The following is a 20,036-nucleotide window of genomic DNA, read 5'->3' as shown; positions in this document are numbered from 1 at the left end:
GCATAAGCTTTCCAGGGCAAAAACCGGCTTCGTCAGATGCATGAGTGGTATGTGTACCATCTTTGGGAAACAGAGCTAATAGGTATTTTCCCCCTTTCATTTCTAGCAGGGACGAGCCATGCTTTCAGAAGCACATCTGCGTTTGAAAGTTCCAGCTCTTTCCACAACGTACATTAGCACCTGTTGAACCTCTCTAGTCTGACACACGAGGGTGCCGGACTAGAGAGGTTCGACTTCTAGCGCGTTCTAATCCCTTATTTTCACAGATGGCGCGAAGGAGCGGCTGAGTTGTGGGCTGTGGGGACGGTACGCAGGGCTGGGGCACACCCCTCGGCTGCAGGCGGGGAGGAGCCGTAGCCGGCGGCAGAGGCACTCCCCAGATTTGCAGCTGCTGAAAGTTCTTCACGTTTCCGCAGTGTCACGATTTCCGTTTCCCTCTTGGAGGGGGAAAAAAAAAATCCAAGTCCCCAGGCGCGCCGCAGCTGTCCAGGCGAGCCCCGCTCCGCTGCCGGCCATGGACCAGCCCGCTTCCGAGGAGCCCGATGCCTCTGCGCCTCCGCCCGGCCTCCACACGCTCTTGCCTTCCAGGGAGTTCCTGCGCTCCCGCAAGGGGCAGCTCCTGCTGGCCGAGACGGTAAGGGCTGCTGCTCCTCCCTCCCTCCGGCGCACGGGCGGGATCGCTGTAGGCTGGGGTGGCTCAGCGCGGGCCTGGAACTGCTGGCCCCGGCCGCGGATCTCGTTCCAAACAATGGGACTCCGGCCCCCCAGGTCTGCCCCCAACTCTGGGCGCTGCCCACCGGGCGCGGAGCCGACCTCCCGCGGCAGCCATGCAAATTAGCTTCGTTCCTTAGCCAATAGCATCAACAGCCTGGTGTCCCGCGTGGCCTTCGCTCGCCCCTGCCCACCCCAGAAGAGCTCACGTCTCGGCCTGAACCCGGGGCCGCGGACCCAGCCGCAGCCCCTTTGAATGGAGCCCATGGGTCTCTGCTTGTGATCAACAGAGCACAGGCACCAGTCCAGCCTGAGCAAGTTTGAAGTACCAGTGGGTGAGCCAGGGCTACCCACCAGCAGGCACTTTGACATTTAACGCTTTGAAGGTGCGCTGCGGGGTAGACTTAGCTTAATGAAGTGCTGCATATGCACCACAGCACTTCGTTAATAATCTCCCCACACCTTACCTACCATGCTCCCTTCAAAGTAGGGAGCAAGTGTAGACACAGCCCTGGAGTTCCATTGGGAGATGGGTGGCATATGCAGGAGTCCATGCTAGTAGGCAGGATGAGATCCTTAGTTTCTTTCCAAAGGTGTTATTTTGGAAAGTGCAAAAAATACTTTCAGCAAGCTTTTCAATATCAAGAGGATTAAAACACTTCTCAAAATACACTTCTCCAATTGTAAAAACATTACTGATTTTTTTCCCTTCAAAACAGATGGTTGGTTTATGTTTAAAATATTAATGTTAACTGGAGTTTTGAGACCTGAGTAGTAGATGCTCAACCACAGCAGCACCCCAAATCAGCTGACAATACATTTATGTATAGAGAGAGCAATCTTTAGATCACTGATGCATATGAACTCACCCACTTTGTCAGTTCAGGGGGAAGGAAACGCATACCAAGAAAAGAGAGTTGGTTCATCCAGCACAACCACAGGGTAGCTGTACCGCTTCCAGAAATCACACACCGTGAACGAAGAGGGTAATAAGATAAATGGTTAACATCATCTCCTTTTCCCAGGAGACTATGGCCTTAGCCGCAGAGCTAACGTGCTGGCAAGTATTGGGAAAACAGAGGGAGACTGGGGCAAGAGCCTTGCTTGGATAGGTGGAACGTTAGCAAATAGTGTTTTATTTTTGTGGGTCTTTAGGCAGCAGGATATTGCAGATTGTAGTGTGCAACAGGTCAATTGATAATTTTCATCCCTTTACTTCAAAAATTCCAGGCAAAACTTAACAATGCAACATTTCAGGTTGAGCAATCAAACTCTTAACACTGAAAATACAGCAGCACAGCTAAAGGTGCTCCATTAAATACATGACTTACAATATTCTTCAATAGAGGATGTACCCAGCATTCCTCAGGTTATTTAGAGCAGGAGCCTGGAGGAATGTGTGTGGGCGGTGCAGGAGTCCAAGCAGGGACAGGGTGTGGGGTTGCAGGAGTCAAGGTTGAGAGGTGAGGAGAGGCTCAGGACAGAGGGTGTAAGTGTGTGTGGGAGTCAGTGTTGCGGGGGGCGAGGCAGGCTCAGGGCAGGGGGCTGGGGGTGCAGGAGGCAGCATAGGGGATTGGGAGGTGTTGGGGATCCCAATGGAGTGGTGGGGTGCAGACGTTTGTGGTGGGGGTTGGGTGGCATGGGGGGTGTCTCAGAACAGGAGGTGGCCATCTTGTCTCTGGGGCAGTAGGGATCATGCAGGCCACACACTGGCTGCTCCCCAGGGGCCTCTGGGGAGGCGGGGACCATGCTGTCAGCCAGTGGCTGCTCCTTGAGGCTTTTCCTCCAATCCTGCTCACTCTTACTGCTTCTCCTCTCACCCAATCTCAGTCAATCCCATATTCTCTGTTTAATGTTTTAAATAATCTTTCCTTTGTAATTGCTCCTTTTCTCTTCTCCTATTTGGTCTCCCTTTTTCTTTATCCATTATATTCTCAAATCTTTCACCTCTTCATCTGTTCAGTTTTTCTGCAAACCATTGTCCCTTTGTTGGAGATTTTGGAAACCTGTCTAAGGTCCACTTCTTCCATCACCTCCTCCCCGGAGAGAACGAGACGTGCAGGGAATTGTGACAGACAGCGCTGCTGCTGACTTCCATATCATTGACTTAGGCAAGATTCCTTCTTATCCCCTCTGCTCCCTACCAATGGTTGGTTCCCTTGAATCTTTTCCATCCATGCATGGAAAAAGATTTTTATGTGCACCACCAATAGAAACTTTGCACACACTTTGGTAATCATCTGGGCTCTGCAGCTGTAGAATTGCACAGTTTATAGGGAACACTGCTCCCCACTCCAAACATTTAAGCCCAGCCTTCATGGTTGTCTTGGCCACCTACTTTTCTACCAAAATTATGTGGTGCTTCCCAACTCCTCTATGCTTGAAGCTCTCCTCCAGGAGGCACTATACATTTTTTGTGGGAACATAGGACAAATACCTACAGTTTCCCCTTCACAAGTGTGGTGGGTGTTAGAACACAAAGGATGCAGAAAATCTGATATTTGTTTTTCTTGTCATCTCTCATTCTTCTCTTTTTTCAGTCTTCTCCTCTGAAGTGATCTCTGTCACTGACATTTCCAGCTGAAAAGGTTGGGTAATCAATACCTCTTCCAGAGAAGACCCCTGCGACTTTCAGTGACTAAGCAGACTGAAGATAACCTCTGCAGCTAACTCTCTGGGGACAAAACTTCATTTCTCTATAACAAATCTGATGGAGAGTTAGTAACTGAGTACTATAAATTCCACTGTGTGTATTTGTTTCTCTCTTTTGCATGAAGATTGTAAGCAAGATGAAACAGGGAAAATCAGAGCCATTGGTGTTTACTCTCTTCCTTGGCAGTACTCAAGCACTGCAAATGTCTGAGGCCACTCTTTTCCATAAAGAGGGAAAACAACATCTGTTGCAACATGCAAGCTGGTGCCCAGTGAGACTATGGGTATGTCTTCCCTACCCAGAAGATCAACCTGCTCAGGGTCAATCTTCTGGGGTTCCATTTTGTGTGCCTAGTAGGGATGCCCAAAATGGAACTATAAGGATTCCACAGTTGACCCCTGTGCTCCTCAATGTCATGAGGAGTAAAAGGGGTTGATGGGCAAGTTTCTCCCATTGACCTGCCTCAGTGAGGATAGCCAGGTAAGTCGATTGTAGATAACTAGATTCCAGCTACCGGATTGCCAGAGCTGGAATTGCATATCTAGAATCAACTTTAAGGTCTAGTGTAGATCTGGCCTATGTATCATTGTGCAAAGCTTTCTATTATTGCCTGGCCTCAGTATGATCACTGACGAACAGTAGTGAAGTGTGTTCTTGCTACAGAGAGGCTAGAAAAGGCCTCACTCCATTCATGATTTCACCTCTCCAGAAGTCCTTCATACCAGAAGCATAATCCACCCTATTTTAATTATATGCTATACCTGTAACTGAATGACCTGACTCTAAGGCCATTTCTACACTGCCACTTTCTTCAAAAGCGGCATGCTAATAAATGGCCCAAATATGCTAATGAGGAACATGTGCAAATTCCCCATGCCTCATTAGCATAAGGTCACATGATTTGGAGTCCGGAAGACGGTCTTCCAGACTCCAAAACACCATTTAGAAGCGGGGCCTTTGGGGGAGGTGGTGTCTTCTGGAAGAAAGTCCTCCTTCTGGAGGCCCCTTCTTCCCAAAAATTCTCAGGAAGAAGGGGCCTCCAGAAGAAGGACTTCCTTCTGGAAGACACCCTGGGGGCCGTGCTTCTAAACGGTGTTTTGGAGTCCAGAAGAACATCTTCTGGACTCCAAATCATGTGGCCTTATGCTAATGAGGTGCAGGCAATTTGCATATGTGCCTCATTAGCATATTTAGGACCATTTATTACCATGTGTAGAAATGGCCTAAGAGGGAGGAATTATTGCGGATAATTTTGGAGCCCCAGGCACATAAGATTAAGAAATAGCAGAGAGGTGTTTGAGTTAGGCTGTATCTTCAAAAACAGCAAGAAGTCCTGTGGCACCTTATAGACTAACAGATATTTTGGAGCGTAAGCTTCTGGCGAAGCGGGCCTTTGCCCACGAAAGCTTAGCTTCAAAATATCTGTTAGTCTGTAAGGTGCCACAGGACGACTTCTTGTTTTTGAAGATTAAGAAAGTTTCATATAGAAGAAAAATACCTTTCTGAATGCAGTACAAAAAAACAAAATTAGGTTCCTTAAACAGTTAAATAGCCTTCCCTTCATTAGCCTGTTCCCTTATATGGAAACTTTTACAACAGGATATTGTTGCTACTGTGGAGCAGTCCACTCACACTGTGCTGTATATGGATGATTAAGGACAATTTGGAGAACTTTCAGGAGCAGTGGAGCTTTCAGTGGTTGAATGTCTTAGAATAAGGACTTGTGAGCTCTTTTCTGGCTAGAACAAGCACCATCCTTCTATAGTTAACATAGAAATGGAGAAGAGAGTTTTAGAAACATGGACGCGTTATGGTTCCATGGCCCCTCTCCAAAAGCAGTGGTTAAAATTAGACTTCAGAAAAGACTATTACATCCTGTGTCTGACTACCAAATATTCAGGTACAACAATCACAGGCAGCTCCATATCCTCAGAAGTATTACAACAAAATGTACTGCTGTCAAAAACATTTAAAAAATGAGACCAGGCTGTGATCAGGATAAAATAGGCCAGTCTCTGATGCTTATTGTCCTTTTGGATAGATAAACCAAGACAAGTATATAGCGTAAAACAGATAGAAACCACACATTTTCACATGCAAGGTTAGCGTGTGAACAGTGTCAGCAAACTAGTTAGAGTACACCCTTTTCCCTTTCCTTTTGGCTGTCCTGTGAACTGGTCTCTAAAATGCTGTCTTTGTCTCTTGCTCATTGAAGTCCCCAACTACGTCAACTGGAAGTCAATGGGAGTCTTTCTATTGGCTTCAGTAGGCTTTGGATCAGGCCCATATCCATTATAACCACATCCTTAATATGACAGCAGAACACAGCACAGTGGGTGCCTAATTATCATAAAAGATTCCAGTGGGGGAGGCTTTAAAGTTGCTTGAAGAACTACTAAAATAATCCCATAATTTGTGCCAAATGTTGCTTCTAACAGCTGATTAGGAAGGTCATTTTAATTCAGATGAATACAAGATGAATACAATTTCTATGATTATAAGCTCTTAGAGAATTACCCTCATGACCTTTTTTCCCCCTGCCAAAGTGCACACACACTCCTCTTTTCTCTTCCATGAGTTTGAACTATGCATCATTGTAAGGCTTTTACTATGACGTTATTTTTTAGGACTGTCCTAATTGAAATCTAAACAAGAAGCCATCTGTTAAAGGTTAGAAGCTGAAAGTTTATTCCTATATTAAAAGCAGTTCTACGGGCTGATGTTAAAACCGTCACCTACCCCTTAGCGATAAGAATTATTTGTAGGGTCGACATGGGAGAGTGATGGTGCTAATATTATCAACTTCACAGGGCTGCAGTGTTCACAGAATTCAAATCTTTATCAAACCAAATCTTTACATTACTAAAAACAAGAGACAAGCAGCATTTCAGGTCCCATTAACAATACTGACAAAATAATTCTGCAAGTTATAAAACACTGAGGGTGTCTCTACACTAGGAGCTAACTTCAAAGTTAGGCACTACTTCGAAGTAACCAGCAGAGAGTCTACACACATTTTCCCTTAGTTCGAAGTTAGCTTTGAAGTAGGGAGCCCAACTTCGAAGTCCTTACTCCATTCCCGGGAATGGAGTAGGGCCCTACTTCCAAGTTTAACTTTGAAGTAGGATGTTTGTAGATGCTCAGCTTCAAAGTTGTACCTCAAAGTAAGCAACTTCAGAGTTATATTTGTAGTGTAGATACAGCCTGAATGACTCAGAGTCCACACAGAGCAGTGATTTTTTTAAGTTCTGTGCTTTCCTTCTCATTTGATACTTTTGCTGGAATCCTGAGATTCTGGGAAAACCCCAGTTGTCAATTTTTGTCTGTTTTGAAATTCTCACATCTAGACACTATGATTAGCATCAGAAAACTGAAGCTAGAATGAGGCTGACATAAGAAGAGGGTGTCTATTTATGGTTATTTCAAAACAAAATTCCTTGTGGATTTTACCAGCATGAGACAGAGAACATTAGATTAGTGGTTTAAGGATTGAAGGGACCATTAGATAATCTAATCCCACCTCCTGTATATCATAGGTCATTATATTTCACTTGGTTACCCTTGTGTTTTACTGGGATGTCAACCTAAGCACAGGCTGCCACTGTGTCACGCACTCTAGGCTTGTGCCTGCAGGTACAGAATCACTGCCCGGATATTTGCCAAGATCTCACTGAGCACAAGTAGTCTCTCTGCATATGCCTCATTTTATTCCTATGATTTTGTATCCTTGACTTTATGGCTCTTAAAGCACACTCCACTTCGTTTGCCTCAAAAGCGGATTGCCGTTTGCCTTAACTGTTGCCAAAAGGTTAATCTCTTTAAGAGAATGCAAAGGCTTCTCTTTACATTCAACCCACCTGAATGAACTCAAGCCTCTGATGGAGAAGCTCTGCTCTGCCAGAGGGAATGACAGAGCTGTGCACTACAACATGTGGTGCCCATATGCTGGATGAATGGAATCTGGCATAGAAGTTCTGTCATTTCCCTCTGTGATGCCTCCAAATAGTCTCCCCTCCCCCACTTGGTTCTATGTTCCTTATTAATTGTTACTGTAGCACCCACCCCACTCTATTATTTCCACTATTTAAAGGGTACATGAGGAGGGAAGGGGCAAAAGTGGTCACACGTGGCCAAAAAAAAAGTACAAGTTAGATCGCTGAGGCGTGAATTTAAAGCCCTGTTTTACCTAAGGTATTGTTCTCATATTAAGGCCAATCCCTTCCTTTTTTTCAGAATACATTACGCACTGACAGTGTTTCATAATAAACACATAAAACCAAAAAAGCAAGAAGCTGAAAGAGGGGCTGGGATTATCAATGCTGTCTTCCGTGGTATTCAAGGGGAGGACATGAGTCTGCTGGATAAATGAGTCAAATGGAATATTACACAGAGCACGAGGATATGCCATCATGCAACAGACCGGGATACAGGCATAAGCCATAAATATGATACAGCAACTCACTCACTCCTTTATAAGTCTGAATAAGCCCATCTGATGTCACATGATGGGATGATTTAATGCCTAAGGCAGGAGTCTGAAACCCAAATAGTAAGAAAAGCCTTTTTTCAAATTCGGTTACAAAATCAATACTTCAGGAGCCGCAGTGCATGTGAATATGAGGCAGTCCTTAACAAATAATGTCAAATCGTGCTTTTTGTAAACCCTATTTTAAGAACAGCGTGTACACAATCATTTCTAACATGAAACATGTTAACAGCAGGACATTCACACCCTGTTTACATATTCTATTTCCTCATATTTTACATGTGAGGAGGGCTGGCAGAGGGGCTAAGTTCCTGTCCACCAGGCAGAGAAGGCTCTTCAGTACTAAAGGGAGGGAGGAAAGTTTGCTGAAAACTTGCTGGGGACGTTCCCTGCCATGGTGGGGCAGGGAGCTAGGCTGAGGGGGGGACCGGGACACACTTACTTAGCTGCATCGGCTGCAGCAGGCTAGGTGCATCCTCCGAGGAGTGGCAGCTGGGGAGGCCCAGGGGTGGGGTGCGCTGAACCAGCCCTGGGGGTGGGGTGCGCTGCCCAGCTGTAAGGGCTGCCAAATTTAGCTGTGCTCCACAGGTTGGGGCTCAGGCATTCAGCACAGCCGGCAACTGGAGGCAGCAGATTCAGGCATGTGTTCCTCCTGCACCCAGGCCACCTGGCACTCCCTCTGAGCTCTGCGGCCAGGCCTTCCCCGGGGGGCGCTTGTCACCTGAGCACAGGCAGGTAGAGGGGCTGGTGGCTGCACAGGAGTCCCCGATGAGAGGCCCAGTTCCAATTCCAGCTCTGTACCCCTGTGCCTGTTCTGCCTTCCCCTCCCCTTTCAGTCCCTGGATCCTCCTGCCTTACCTGGCACGCCGTCCCGCTGCTGACCTGCACCAATGGGGAGAGAGGGAGGCAGGTAGCTGGAGCCAGCCAACATGGAAGATGCAAGTGGGCCAGGGAGGGAGGATGCAGAACCATGCCCTCTAGTGTCCCCCCTCTGGGGCCAGACCACTCTCTCCTGTGGCCCACATAGAGTCATTGCAGCTCCAGACACTGCTGCCACTGACTCCTCTGTAGTTCCCTGCCCGGCTGCCTCTGAAACAATAGAAGTAAATTCAGTTGGTTTAATGACCGGATCCCTCCCACTGCCCTAACAACATCACTGCCCCTCTCCCCCACCCCCCGAGCATCTACACAGCTTTCTTCTCTACAAACTGTCAACAAATGCTTTATTCCTCATTGCAGAGAGGCAGAACACTGTCGGCACAAGTGCCGAGTTTTGTCGACACCGTTGACAAAACATATTTTGTGTATAGATGCTCCTGGTTTTGTCAACAAAACTCCCTAGTGTAGACGTAGCCAAAATGTGTATAGGGCATTCATTTTATCTGAACCAGCACCTTCTCTTTTCTGAAAATGCTCTTACCAAAGCAGAGGAGTCAATAGTGGAAGAAAAAAAGTCCCTTTGATTGACAGAAAACTTTGAACATTATCAACCCTCAATTACTTTTTTTAATCATCAGCAGTAGAAATGTATACTTTTTCTTTTAACTTTAACTTCAAGACAAGTACCATTGGGCCATCTGAAGAATAACTTCAGTTTCACATGGGAACTATTTTCCAAGATTTGAAAGCTGTGAATTTATAAATTCATTTTTTGAGTTTCCAACTCTCCTCACTCACTTATGTTCCCAGAATAGTTTACACATTAGGGCCCAATGATAGTTGCACTGAGATAGCTGGTGAAAATAAAGAGTGACTCCCTGGAAGCCAACTTCAGATCCAGTGGAATAGATGGAGTTACCTTAAATTTACACAGTTCTAAGCAAGAGAAGTAGTTAGCCCTAGGAAAATGTAGAAAGTAGCGTTTAGCATCAGTCACTGATTGACTGAAATGCGCTAACTTCAAAGCCTCTCCGAGCTCCCTGGAGTCTGTCTCCACCATACCGTGTGAATAACTGGCAATGTTTTCCCTTGTACTCTAGGTGCTGTCATTTATCACCTTCATCTGTTATATTGCATCTTCAGCGGCATCATTCATGATGGCACCACTCATAGAATTTCTGTTGGCACTGTTTCTTTTTTTTGCATACTCCTCTAAGCTTAATGAGAAGTTTAAAGGAATCTACTGGCCTTTGACGGTAAGTGGGATGAGAAATTCATACAGAACTTCCATTGTATAGCACGAAAGACAATAAAAGGGGGAGAGCTGTGACAGAGGTGCATTTTACACTAATTGCTAACAACTTGACCTTCATGATTAATAAATTCATTCTAGGGTCCAAAATCAGGACCCAAAGTCATTTTACAAACCGTAAAGGCTTATACACTATGACTCCGTAGCTGCCATACGTTATGGGAAGGCAGCACTGCAGTTTGAGCCCAGGCGTAGGGCTCACTGACTCTGCAAGTAACTTTGCTGCATGACTTTAAGGTTGCACCCCGCAAGGCAGCCATCCTCAGCCTATCAGATTTGGGCCAGCACGAGGCACTTTTGAAAAACCCAACCCTTAAGTCCTGTGCCTCAGTTTCCCCATTTTGTGATGTACTGTTACTGCTAAAGAAGCTTTTGTTGGAGAAGGGGGTATTGACCCCCTCTGCCTTTCCCATGCAAAGCGAACACTCTACCATTTGAGCTAATTGCCCTTTGAGAATCTCAGTTGGAAAGTACTGTGTAAATGCACTCAGCGAAACAATCGACCCACCAACACATTACTAATGTATTTGTTGCATGATGGCTTGAGGGGCTATCTGATCCTTCAGGCAGTTGAGTCCCCATTTGTATGTAGAATATTGCCTTTAAATTAAAAAGTATCTGATCTATTGGTTAGGAGGCTTGCTGGAGCTGCAAGTTATTACTTACACTGGCCACCGGGTGGCTCTGTAGTTTCAAACACTCTCACTGCAGGGACCATTTCTCTAGCAAGAACATGTATTTTTTGAAAAAATCCCAGCCTAGTTCATTTTGGATTCCCTATAAGTGCAACATAAGGATTGTTGATCTTATTGAACTCTGAGTTAAATATTGGTAGAACCCTTGCCTGATAAAACCGGCAGTAACTTCATCATCTCAAAACAAAAAAGCAGTCAAGTAGCACTTTAAAGACTAACAAAATAATTTATTAGGTGATGAGCATTCGTGGGACGGACCCACTTCTTCAGACCGTAGCCACAGCAGAACAGACTCAATATTTGAGGCACAGAGAACCAAAAACAGTAATCAAGGTGGACAAACCAGAAAAAAAAATTATCAAGGTGAGCAAACAGAGAGTAGAGGGGCAGAAGGGGAGGGGGGGAGTCAAGATTTGATTAAGCCAAGTATGCAAAGGAGCCCCTATAGTGACCCAGAAAGGGTGAGTAATAACCTGCAGCTCCAGCAAGCCTCCTAACGAATAGACCAGATACTTTTCAATTTAAAGGCAATATTCTTCATACGAATGGGGACTCAACTGCCTGAAGGATCAGATAGCCCCTCAAGCCATCATGTACTTTCTGGGTCACTATAGGGGCTCGTTTGCATACTCGGCTTAATCTAATTCTTGACTCCCCCCACCCCTCTACTCTCTGATTTGCTCACCTTGATAATTTTTTTTCTGATCTGTCAACCTTGATTACTATTTTTGGTTCTCTGTGCCTTAAATATTGAGTCTGTTCTGCTGTGGCTATGGTCTGAAGAAGTGGGTCTATCCCACAAAAGCTCATCACCTAATAAATTATTTTGTTAGTCTTTAAAGTGCTACTTGACTGCTTTTTTTTTTTGATAGTATATCGACTAGCACAGCTTTCTCTCTGCTACTATTCATCATCTCAGGGACAGTTTACCTGCATTTAAAGCCTGTGTACTCAGTTCCACTCTTGAGCCCTCCCCCTTTCAAAGAATTACTTGTCTTTTCCTGTTTTATACCCACCTTTACAGAAGCTTGTATGAAAAAAACTGTATATTTATTATGTCCATTACAGTAATATATGCCAACCTCAGAATTCAGAGTGTTGACCACTATTTGACCTCAGACGAATCCAATTTCTTGGAGGATTTGTCTCTTCTGACACATCTGAGCTGTCGATCTGTTCAAATAAGACAAAAGATGTGACTAGAGCTTAAGATCTCAGACCCCACCCCCCTCAAGGTTAACACATTTTAACAAATCATTGTTTTAATTTGATGTAATATTGAGGGATGCCCTTTCCTCAGCACAGTACAAACACTGATATAAGACCTGTTCCCTGCCTCAAAGAGCTTACAATACCAACCATACACACAGCACATTTTACCTAAAAATTTATATATATTATCTACCTCTATCGTCTGCTTGGTGGATTGGGTACTCTGCATTTAATTGACTGAAAATAATTATTTCTAATCCTTTCACCCTTGTCAGTACATACTAGCTATGTAACTACAGCTTACCTGCTATGAAAACATTTCTGACCAGGTACTGAAGATGACATTTTAATTTAAACAATCAGAAATATTTGAGTACATTGTTGTGCATTTGCAGTACGGCTCCGTCTCCTGGCTGCAACAACTGTTGCCTAGGGAGAAAATAAATCACATTGATTTAGATCTACTTTGTTGTAATTCAATTACAGTTTCAGCTGTATAATTTATTATTATTGCCATCTAAAAAAATCACTGATACAAAATAGAACCAGAAGAACGGCAGCGCTAGAAATACAAGTAGAAGTGGTCCTAGTGTGCGTGACCTAGGCATGGCTTTACATTGTGTATGGCTGTTCATTATAGACGATTCAGGATTATACAATGTATAGCCTAATTCATTACATGCTCTTGTGCTTTGCCTTTCTAGTTGGTGTCGCAAGTGATAGGGCTTTTGTAATTTCCAACTGAAGCTATCCATAGGGTAAAGTGATTCCAGCTGGAGAACTTCTGCTAATCATTTCTAGCTGTAGCACAACCATGTTCCATGCACGGTCACTGAAGACAAAATCACCAACTTCTGATCTGAGGGAACTAGTATAAATCCAAAGTAATGCCTCTGTTCCCAAGTGAGCTGTGTGGGAAGAGACCCTCTTCAATCCAGTGTAAGGTTTGCATTGCTACCTGAGGGCTAACTCTGGATTTATGATGTCACTGAGCTCACATTGTAGCTACTGGTGTCAGGATCCCAGTCCCATTTTAATTTTTTTTGTTCCTAAAAATGTTGGTTTTCCATGTATACCAAGAAAATAGCAGGTCTACCTGCAGATAATAAAATAGTTATAACTATATCATCTTGAAATGCTGATGATAAAGTAAGATATTTTAAAGTCTTCATTTTAGAAGCAATTATAACAGGAATTGAATGTGTGACAAGACTGATTATTTAAATCAGCACTGTGTTGTGTTATACAGGATTTCTTGCGCTGTGTCACGGCTGCCATTATATATTTTGCCATCTCAATTGCTGCAGTCTCAAAATATTCTGATGGAGCATCCAAAGCAGCTGGAGTAAGTACTAAAAGGAGAAAAACAATTTCCACTTCTGCATTTTGGTGAATTGTACTTCAGTATGTCTGAGAAACAGCCTAATCTTGATCTCATTAAAATCAATGGATGTTTCAGCATTGAATTAATTGAAGCCAGGATTCAGCCCAAGGAGAGGAAATGCGGTTTATTGCTTAAAAGAAGCATTTCCCAGACTGTGTTCCGTGGAACACTGGTGTTCTGTGAGAAAATTTTGATGCTAGCGATATTTTTCCTTCTGAAATATTACATACAAAATTGTGTGGATCAGAACTACTAGGATATTTGGATAGGTTTTAGATTGTAGGTATATTAATGTTTATAATGCATTCATAGTAGTTTAGTTATTATGTGATTTGTGCCAAAACAATCAGTCAATTCAGATTGTTTTGGCATGTGATGCTGCATCTGATATAAAAACAATGAGAAGTCCTGTGGCACCTTATAGACTAGCAGATTTTTGGGAGCATAAGCTTTTGTGGGCAAAGACCACAAAATATCACATGCATCTGATGAAGTGGATCTTTGCTCATGCTCCCAAAAATCTGCTAGTCTGTAAGGTGCCACAGGACTTCTTGTTATTTTTGCAGATACAGACTAAACACAGCTACCCCTCTGATACTTTGCACCTGATATGAGAATCCAATTCTCCGGCATTGTTCCTAATATTAAATGGATTTGTGATTAAAAGATGCAAAAACACTCTTCCCATAAGAAAACTGTCAAATTTTACATATTTTTATTTTCCAGTAGTTTTCTGTAAAAATAACAAATTTTATAAAAACAAACATTTTGAATATTTTTGCATTTCTTTTTCATAAAAACATTTTTTAAGATTTAAGAACAGTTCTTCTTTTGAACAATACTGTCCTTTCTATTTTTGTACAAAAGAATGACACTAACAATCCTTTTTTTGGCTGTTATACTGATGTTTTGTTTTGAGTTTCTACTTAATTTTTATACTTAGTTATAGGGTTGCTAACCGTCTTCCTATCAGAAGGACATTAGTTGTTCATTCAGATTATTTCCCTGTTATTTTTTGTTCTTTGTATAAAAGACACCTAAAAACACTAACCCTTTTAAATCAACTTTTGAGCATCATGTGTGGCAATTTTTCAGTATGAAACCCTTCTCCTTCCTCGACTAGGATGTGTGTGTTCTATCAGTATATTCCAAGCCCAAAAGTGTTCTGTGGCCAAAGTAGTTTGGGAATCACTGATTTAGAATGAGGAATTGGGGGATCTGAGATCTGTTCTTGATGTTGCCTCTCCCTCATTGTGACACCTTGGTCAATTCACTTACTCTTGCCTCTGTCTCCCAGCCATAAAATGAAGATAGTAACACCCATTTCTGTAAAATGCATTGAGATCCTTGCATGAAAAGCTCCCATACAGCTTTGAAGGGTTATAATTCTATTTCATAAAATATGATCCACCTTTGAATATTTTCAGATTTGTATCTTTGCTGTCTGTTTTGCACTGAGCAGTTGAGACAAAAGCAACAGCATATCCCCCTTTAAACACCATGTCACCAGCACATGGACTGTGAAGTGCTTTTCCTGGGGAGAGCAGTCAGCAGTTTGTGCTCAGAACTAAGACAGAGTCACTTTCCATTTATACCTTGATGCCAAAAAGATATAAATATTTTATGTAACATAAATAATATAAACATATTTGCATAAGCTTTTAAAAGATACCTTGAGTGTTTTCCTCCCTGTCAGCCAGATACCTTAACCAAATACTTAAAAAGTAAATACAATGTCATCATATTGGTTTAATTTTAAATCAGCCTTTGCCACTATTTTTAGGCATGAGTGGTATCATGTACTGCAGCACATGTGCCAGGTTCTTAGCTTCCTTAGTTATAAAGGTCTCTTTGCTTAGTCTTGTTATTATAAGTAGGCAGCCACAGACATGCTGCACCCAGCATGGTTCATTCAGCAGGTGAGTAGCTTGGCAGAAGGCCTTGCAAACTGGCAAAATGAGGCCTATGGAGACTGGAATGGACCTCCATCTCCCAGAGGTTTCCAGAGTCATGCTGCACCCCATGGGGCACCTTTTGTACCTCCAGACATAAGGCCATGCCAGGTGTTCAATGTGGCTAGAACATTCTGGATGTTCTGAGGTATGCAGTGGCCCTCGGTGGCTAGGAGAAGCCTCTCTTTGGCTTTCCCTCACAAGTTGCTAGGCAGGACTCCATGTAAGCTCATAATTTAGTAGGTGCAGAGATGATTTAGATCCATCTTTGTTTCATTACCACTCCCTCCAGTTGCTCCAAGTTTCCTCAACAGTTTGCTTATTGTTAGTTAAGGTTAACCCATGTTTGTCACTGACCGTTGACACGAACTGCTGATGGAGAGAATATCCTTCTGTTGTGCAGGTATTTGGCTTTATAGCCACAATAGCGTTTGCTGTTGATTTCTACATTACCTTTAATGACCTGGTCAAATTTCTCAAGCAAGGCGGTTCAGAAAATGCCACTGAAGCTCAAAAGTCAGAAGGTAGGTAAAATGCCTCCATTATATTTCACAAGTGATCAAGCAAAACCTCTGCCTCATTAAACACAAACCAAGAGTTCCCAAGGTTAACTAGTTTGTGCTCTGTTCATGGTGACCCAGAACTCGTATTAATTACTCCCTGGTACCACCGCCTTCTCTCCCCACCAGCTAACTGTCCCCCCCGCCCCCAGCTAGGCACCTTCCTTCCCCTCACGTAAACTGCCAATGACTGCCGGTACTGCAGCTTCACTTTACTCACAGCCCATTTTTTTTTCCTGTCTCCCAGATGAGGACTCCGGTTCAGATTCGGACTGAAGAACAGAGCACCTGTGGTCTATGAACTCAAAGGGAAGAGATGAGCTAGCTCTTTCCTTTTTGCTGAATGCACTGCCCGTCAACGTTTCCCTTCCTTGTTTTAGTCTCTGTCACCAGTATATTCTCTCTTTTCCATCAGTGTTTACAGGGTCATCCAAACCAATGACAAAGTGATGATGGGGAAAGAATATTTCAGTGACATTTCTTTGGGAACTGGCCATTTTATAGATGTGCAGCCTTGTACATAAATACGTCTGTGCCTGAATATGAATCTCAATTCCACTTGGCCCTCCCTTGTTCAGCACTACAAGTACTGAGTACCAGGAATTTATTTCAATCCACTTATCTTTTCTGCTTTCTGTCATTCTTTCAAACTTTCCACTAGTTCCTGAGCTTTCGTATTCCTTTTTCCAGATTAAGAAGCCAACAGTATTCCTTTAGATAAAGTCTCACTATCTCTGCTACCTCAAGCATTGCAGGCACAGGTTATATTGTATGTGTAGGTTTCAGAATGCCTTTCATTACATGTCTGCTCCCTATATGTGACAATGAAAATGGCAGCTGGAAATATGCAACATGAACAAATCTGAAAAAGCCTCAGGTTAGCTGGTTCAGTGGACATTCAATTTCCTGTTGTTTTGTAAGATTTCCTGGAGGAGAACTCAGCCCCCCCCCCCGCCCTTTTTTTTTTCTAATATGCTTCCATGGGCCAACAGCATCCCCTTCACATTTTATGGCACAAGAAACATCATTTTAAACTCCCGCACGTAGGCAGAAGCCTTCACCTGCAGTCTGCACACTAAGCTCCAGATCCTGAGGGCCTGGACAAATGGGTCTGGTTGAGAGCCAGCTGCATGATGACATCTACCCAATCAAGCCAGTAAGTCTCACTGCATGAGAGACCACTGCACAATTTCTCATTCTACACTTTTAACGTTAGTCCTGCCGCCAGTAGCATTTCGCCCAGGTCAGCTACAGAGAATGGAGAAAACATCACAGAGACAGTAACTTCTGCAAATCTCAAGTTATCTATGCTTTTGTGCCAGATCCTGCGAAGAGGCAAAGCCAGCCTCCTGACAGAAATCTTGGTGCAACATGTCTCTCTTTCCCAACCTTCTCTTGTTTTTCTGAGAGGGCAGATTCATATTTTGGTATGGGGCTTCTAGGACAAACCCCTTCATTTCAAAGCGTTCTCTTTGAGAGAGGAGAACGTAATCTAACTGCAGTAGTCACATCTTCTTACAATAAACATATACTTCCAAAACAGTAACTTAGTTAAAAGAATGACAAACTCCATGTACGGCATTTGATACGCTTGTTTTAAAGAAACTCTCATGTGTTAAACTAGGATTTTATACAGTCACTGGTGGCTTTTTTTTAAAGACTTCATGACACAGCAAATGGTAACAATAGACTAAATGAAAACAGAGCTAAAAGAATAAAGGCAGTTTTCACTGGGAATAAACGTATCCAACTTGTGTTTTAATGACCTGCTAGCAGCTGGCTGTTAGCTGTCAAGAAACAAGGTACCGATTCACAGCGTAGAGGTGTTTCAAAAGAATGGTCTGGCTTAATCAGGGGATATCTTAAAGACAGCCTTTCCGTTTTCCACAATTCCTATTTCCAGATCATTGAGGGAGGAACAACAATGAATGTTTATTCCTGAATGTAAGAAATAAGCATTGCTTGTATTTGGACTTTTTCCAGTGTGGAATTCTGTATTTCTATCATGCCTTTCTTTTACTATAAATAAGTTTACTGGCATTTACTGTGATGTTAGAGGACCTGTGATATTTTTTACATTTTTTGTTGTTGTAATTTTAATTTTTTTTTTAAATGTACTGCATGTAAACGCTGGAAATTACCCTAAGATTGACATTTATAAACCACCCTGGAGTATGCCATCTTTAATAGAAAAAGAGCTTTGTGTTTTCCTTTTTGTGTTCTTTGTTTTACAATTTCATTTTATAACCTTTCACTCTCTAAACCAGATACAATAATACCCTTTGAGTTAGCCATGCCAGTTAGCACAGCGTATTGTAAGTGGCTGAGAGAACTGTGCTACCTCAGCAACTGAAGATTGCAAGCTCACTGCCATACCTAGACTACAGCCCACTGTTCTAGGGTGATGTGTGTTCTGGCATCTCATATTGTTCTTGAGAACAAATCTGCCCTTTAGGTTTGCAGTTTATTCACACACGATTTCTACGATTCAGGGAGTATTCCTCAAAGAAAATGAAAGTTAAAAATTGTGGGTTTTACGCCAATGTTCTCAAAAACCAAAAGATGTATGCAAAAATACAACTAATATTTTAGTATCACTTTTAACAATACACTGTGCTGCTTGCTTTCATGATTTTATCTTTACTGTCAAGATTTTTTCTTAAGTCTCAGCTTATGGAGTCATGTGATTATGTAAGACTGTCAGCTTTATTTAAAAGTATTTCTAGTTCTTATAGTGGCTGAAGCAAACAACTGGGGAAAAAAAACTAACTCTCAAACACCAGGAATGACAAAGGGAACCCAAATTTTATTATTTTTAAAGTCATGTGATTTTATCATGATTTTTTGGGGCCTGACGTGAGATTTTTGAATGCTTGGGGCTATCCGTGCTGCAGAAAAGTCCTGATTTTTACACAAGTTCAAGTTAATAAGACCTCTAGTTACTCTTCAGCACCTCTGAAAAGTCTGACCTTGAGTGCAGCAGTTTCTTCTACTGAAATTGTCAGTGCAACAGCTGGTTATGGACAAATTGCTGTTTTCTGCATTTCTAAACCATCTATATTTTAATTCAGTAATAATAATTAAGGTCAAAAGCTTTACAAGTGGATATGGGTATCACTTCATCTGTAACTAAAATGTACAACATACAGTTAGAATGTCCACAACGCTGGAATAGCAGCTAGTGACAGAATGCAACAAACAAGGCTAGGAAGAAAAACAAACTTCCAGCAGCAAGAGTAAGAGTGAACTTACATGTAAAAACATTGTACTTACCCACAATTTAAACCCCCCGCCCCCGGGGGTTAACCAAGTTATAGAGAAGGAGAAAAAGAAAGTCTCCATTCATACCACATTTTGATGAATTCACAAGGCTCTAACCCTGGTGCCCCTCTGCTCTTTATTCCCATCAGCAGACACTCTGTGGCGATCTCCTGAGTCGTTGTAAATGATAGCGTAGGAATATTACCTGGCATGGAACTCAAGTCCTCTGTAGGGAGCCTTTTTTACACTCTCAATTAACAGGCTTTATAGCTGTCTGACACGAAGTAAGGCCCTGTCTACACTTACCTGCACTGCAGACCTTCAGCTACATAAAGAGGTAGCTGAAGTCTACATACTCACAATGGTATCATGTGTGCAGTAACATCAATGAGGACTGCTCTCCTGTCACTGCTGGCAAGTCTTCATGTCTCGATGGAATACCAGTGTCCACAGGAGTGAGCTCAGAGATCAATGTATTGTGTCTATAGTATATACAATAAATTGATGGCTGGTGGATTGATCACTGCCACATTGATCCACCATGTAGCGGAGACAAGTCCTAAGTGTTCAAGAAAACATTCAGAAGAATCTTGTCAGTTACCTCCAGGAATTTCCCATTTCACGGCAAGAAAATTGAACTATGATGATCACAGCTCTAGATGTCCATCTCTTCCTCGTACTTCAACTCTCCACCCAAGAGGGTACATCCAGTACATTAAATGAGAAACAACGTAGGGTTTTCTTCAGACTGCTGTATTTCAGAATCACGACCCCACAAATATGGGGCCTTTGAAAGCAGCAAAGTTCTGCATGAAGAGCAAACTAATTTTACTACACACTTGATCAAGTTCATTGGGTAGTCACAGATTCCAAATGTCCTGTGCTTTTCTGGATACAAAAGTGGGCAGTGTAATTGACCTGGGAGGTGCTA

The 20,036-nt window shown here is 42.8% G+C and overlaps 1 protein-coding gene across 2 annotated transcripts; it reads left to right on the top strand.

The window, feature by feature from the left end:
• The first annotated feature begins 3 nt into the window (after positions 1-3).
• CMTM3 (CKLF like MARVEL transmembrane domain containing 3) lies at positions 4-18,035 on the top strand. 2 transcript variants are annotated; one of them, XM_075008926.1, is made up of 6 exons: positions 503-634; positions 3,252-3,647; positions 9,830-9,985; positions 13,198-13,293; positions 15,688-15,808; positions 16,092-18,035. In XM_075008926.1, the coding sequence occupies exons 2-6, from the start codon at positions 3,483-3,485 to the stop codon at positions 16,118-16,120; spliced, it is 567 nt and encodes a 188-aa protein (XP_074865027.1). In that variant the 5' UTR covers positions 503-634; positions 3,252-3,482; the 3' UTR covers positions 16,121-18,035. The 2 variants fall into 2 exon arrangements, with proteins under 2 accessions (XP_074865028.1, XP_074865027.1); XM_075008927.1 differs by lacking the exon at positions 3,252-3,647 and having other exon boundaries at positions 4-634.
• The last annotated feature ends 2,001 nt before the right edge of the window (positions 18,036-20,036 follow it).

This window comes from Carettochelys insculpta, chromosome 14 (genome assembly GCF_033958435.1).
Source record: "Carettochelys insculpta isolate YL-2023 chromosome 14, ASM3395843v1, whole genome shotgun sequence".
Classification (NCBI taxonomy): Eukaryota; Metazoa; Chordata; order Testudines; family Carettochelyidae; genus Carettochelys; species Carettochelys insculpta.
Note: the sequence above shows the minus strand (reverse complement) of the source record. Positions and strands in the feature narration are given on the sequence as shown.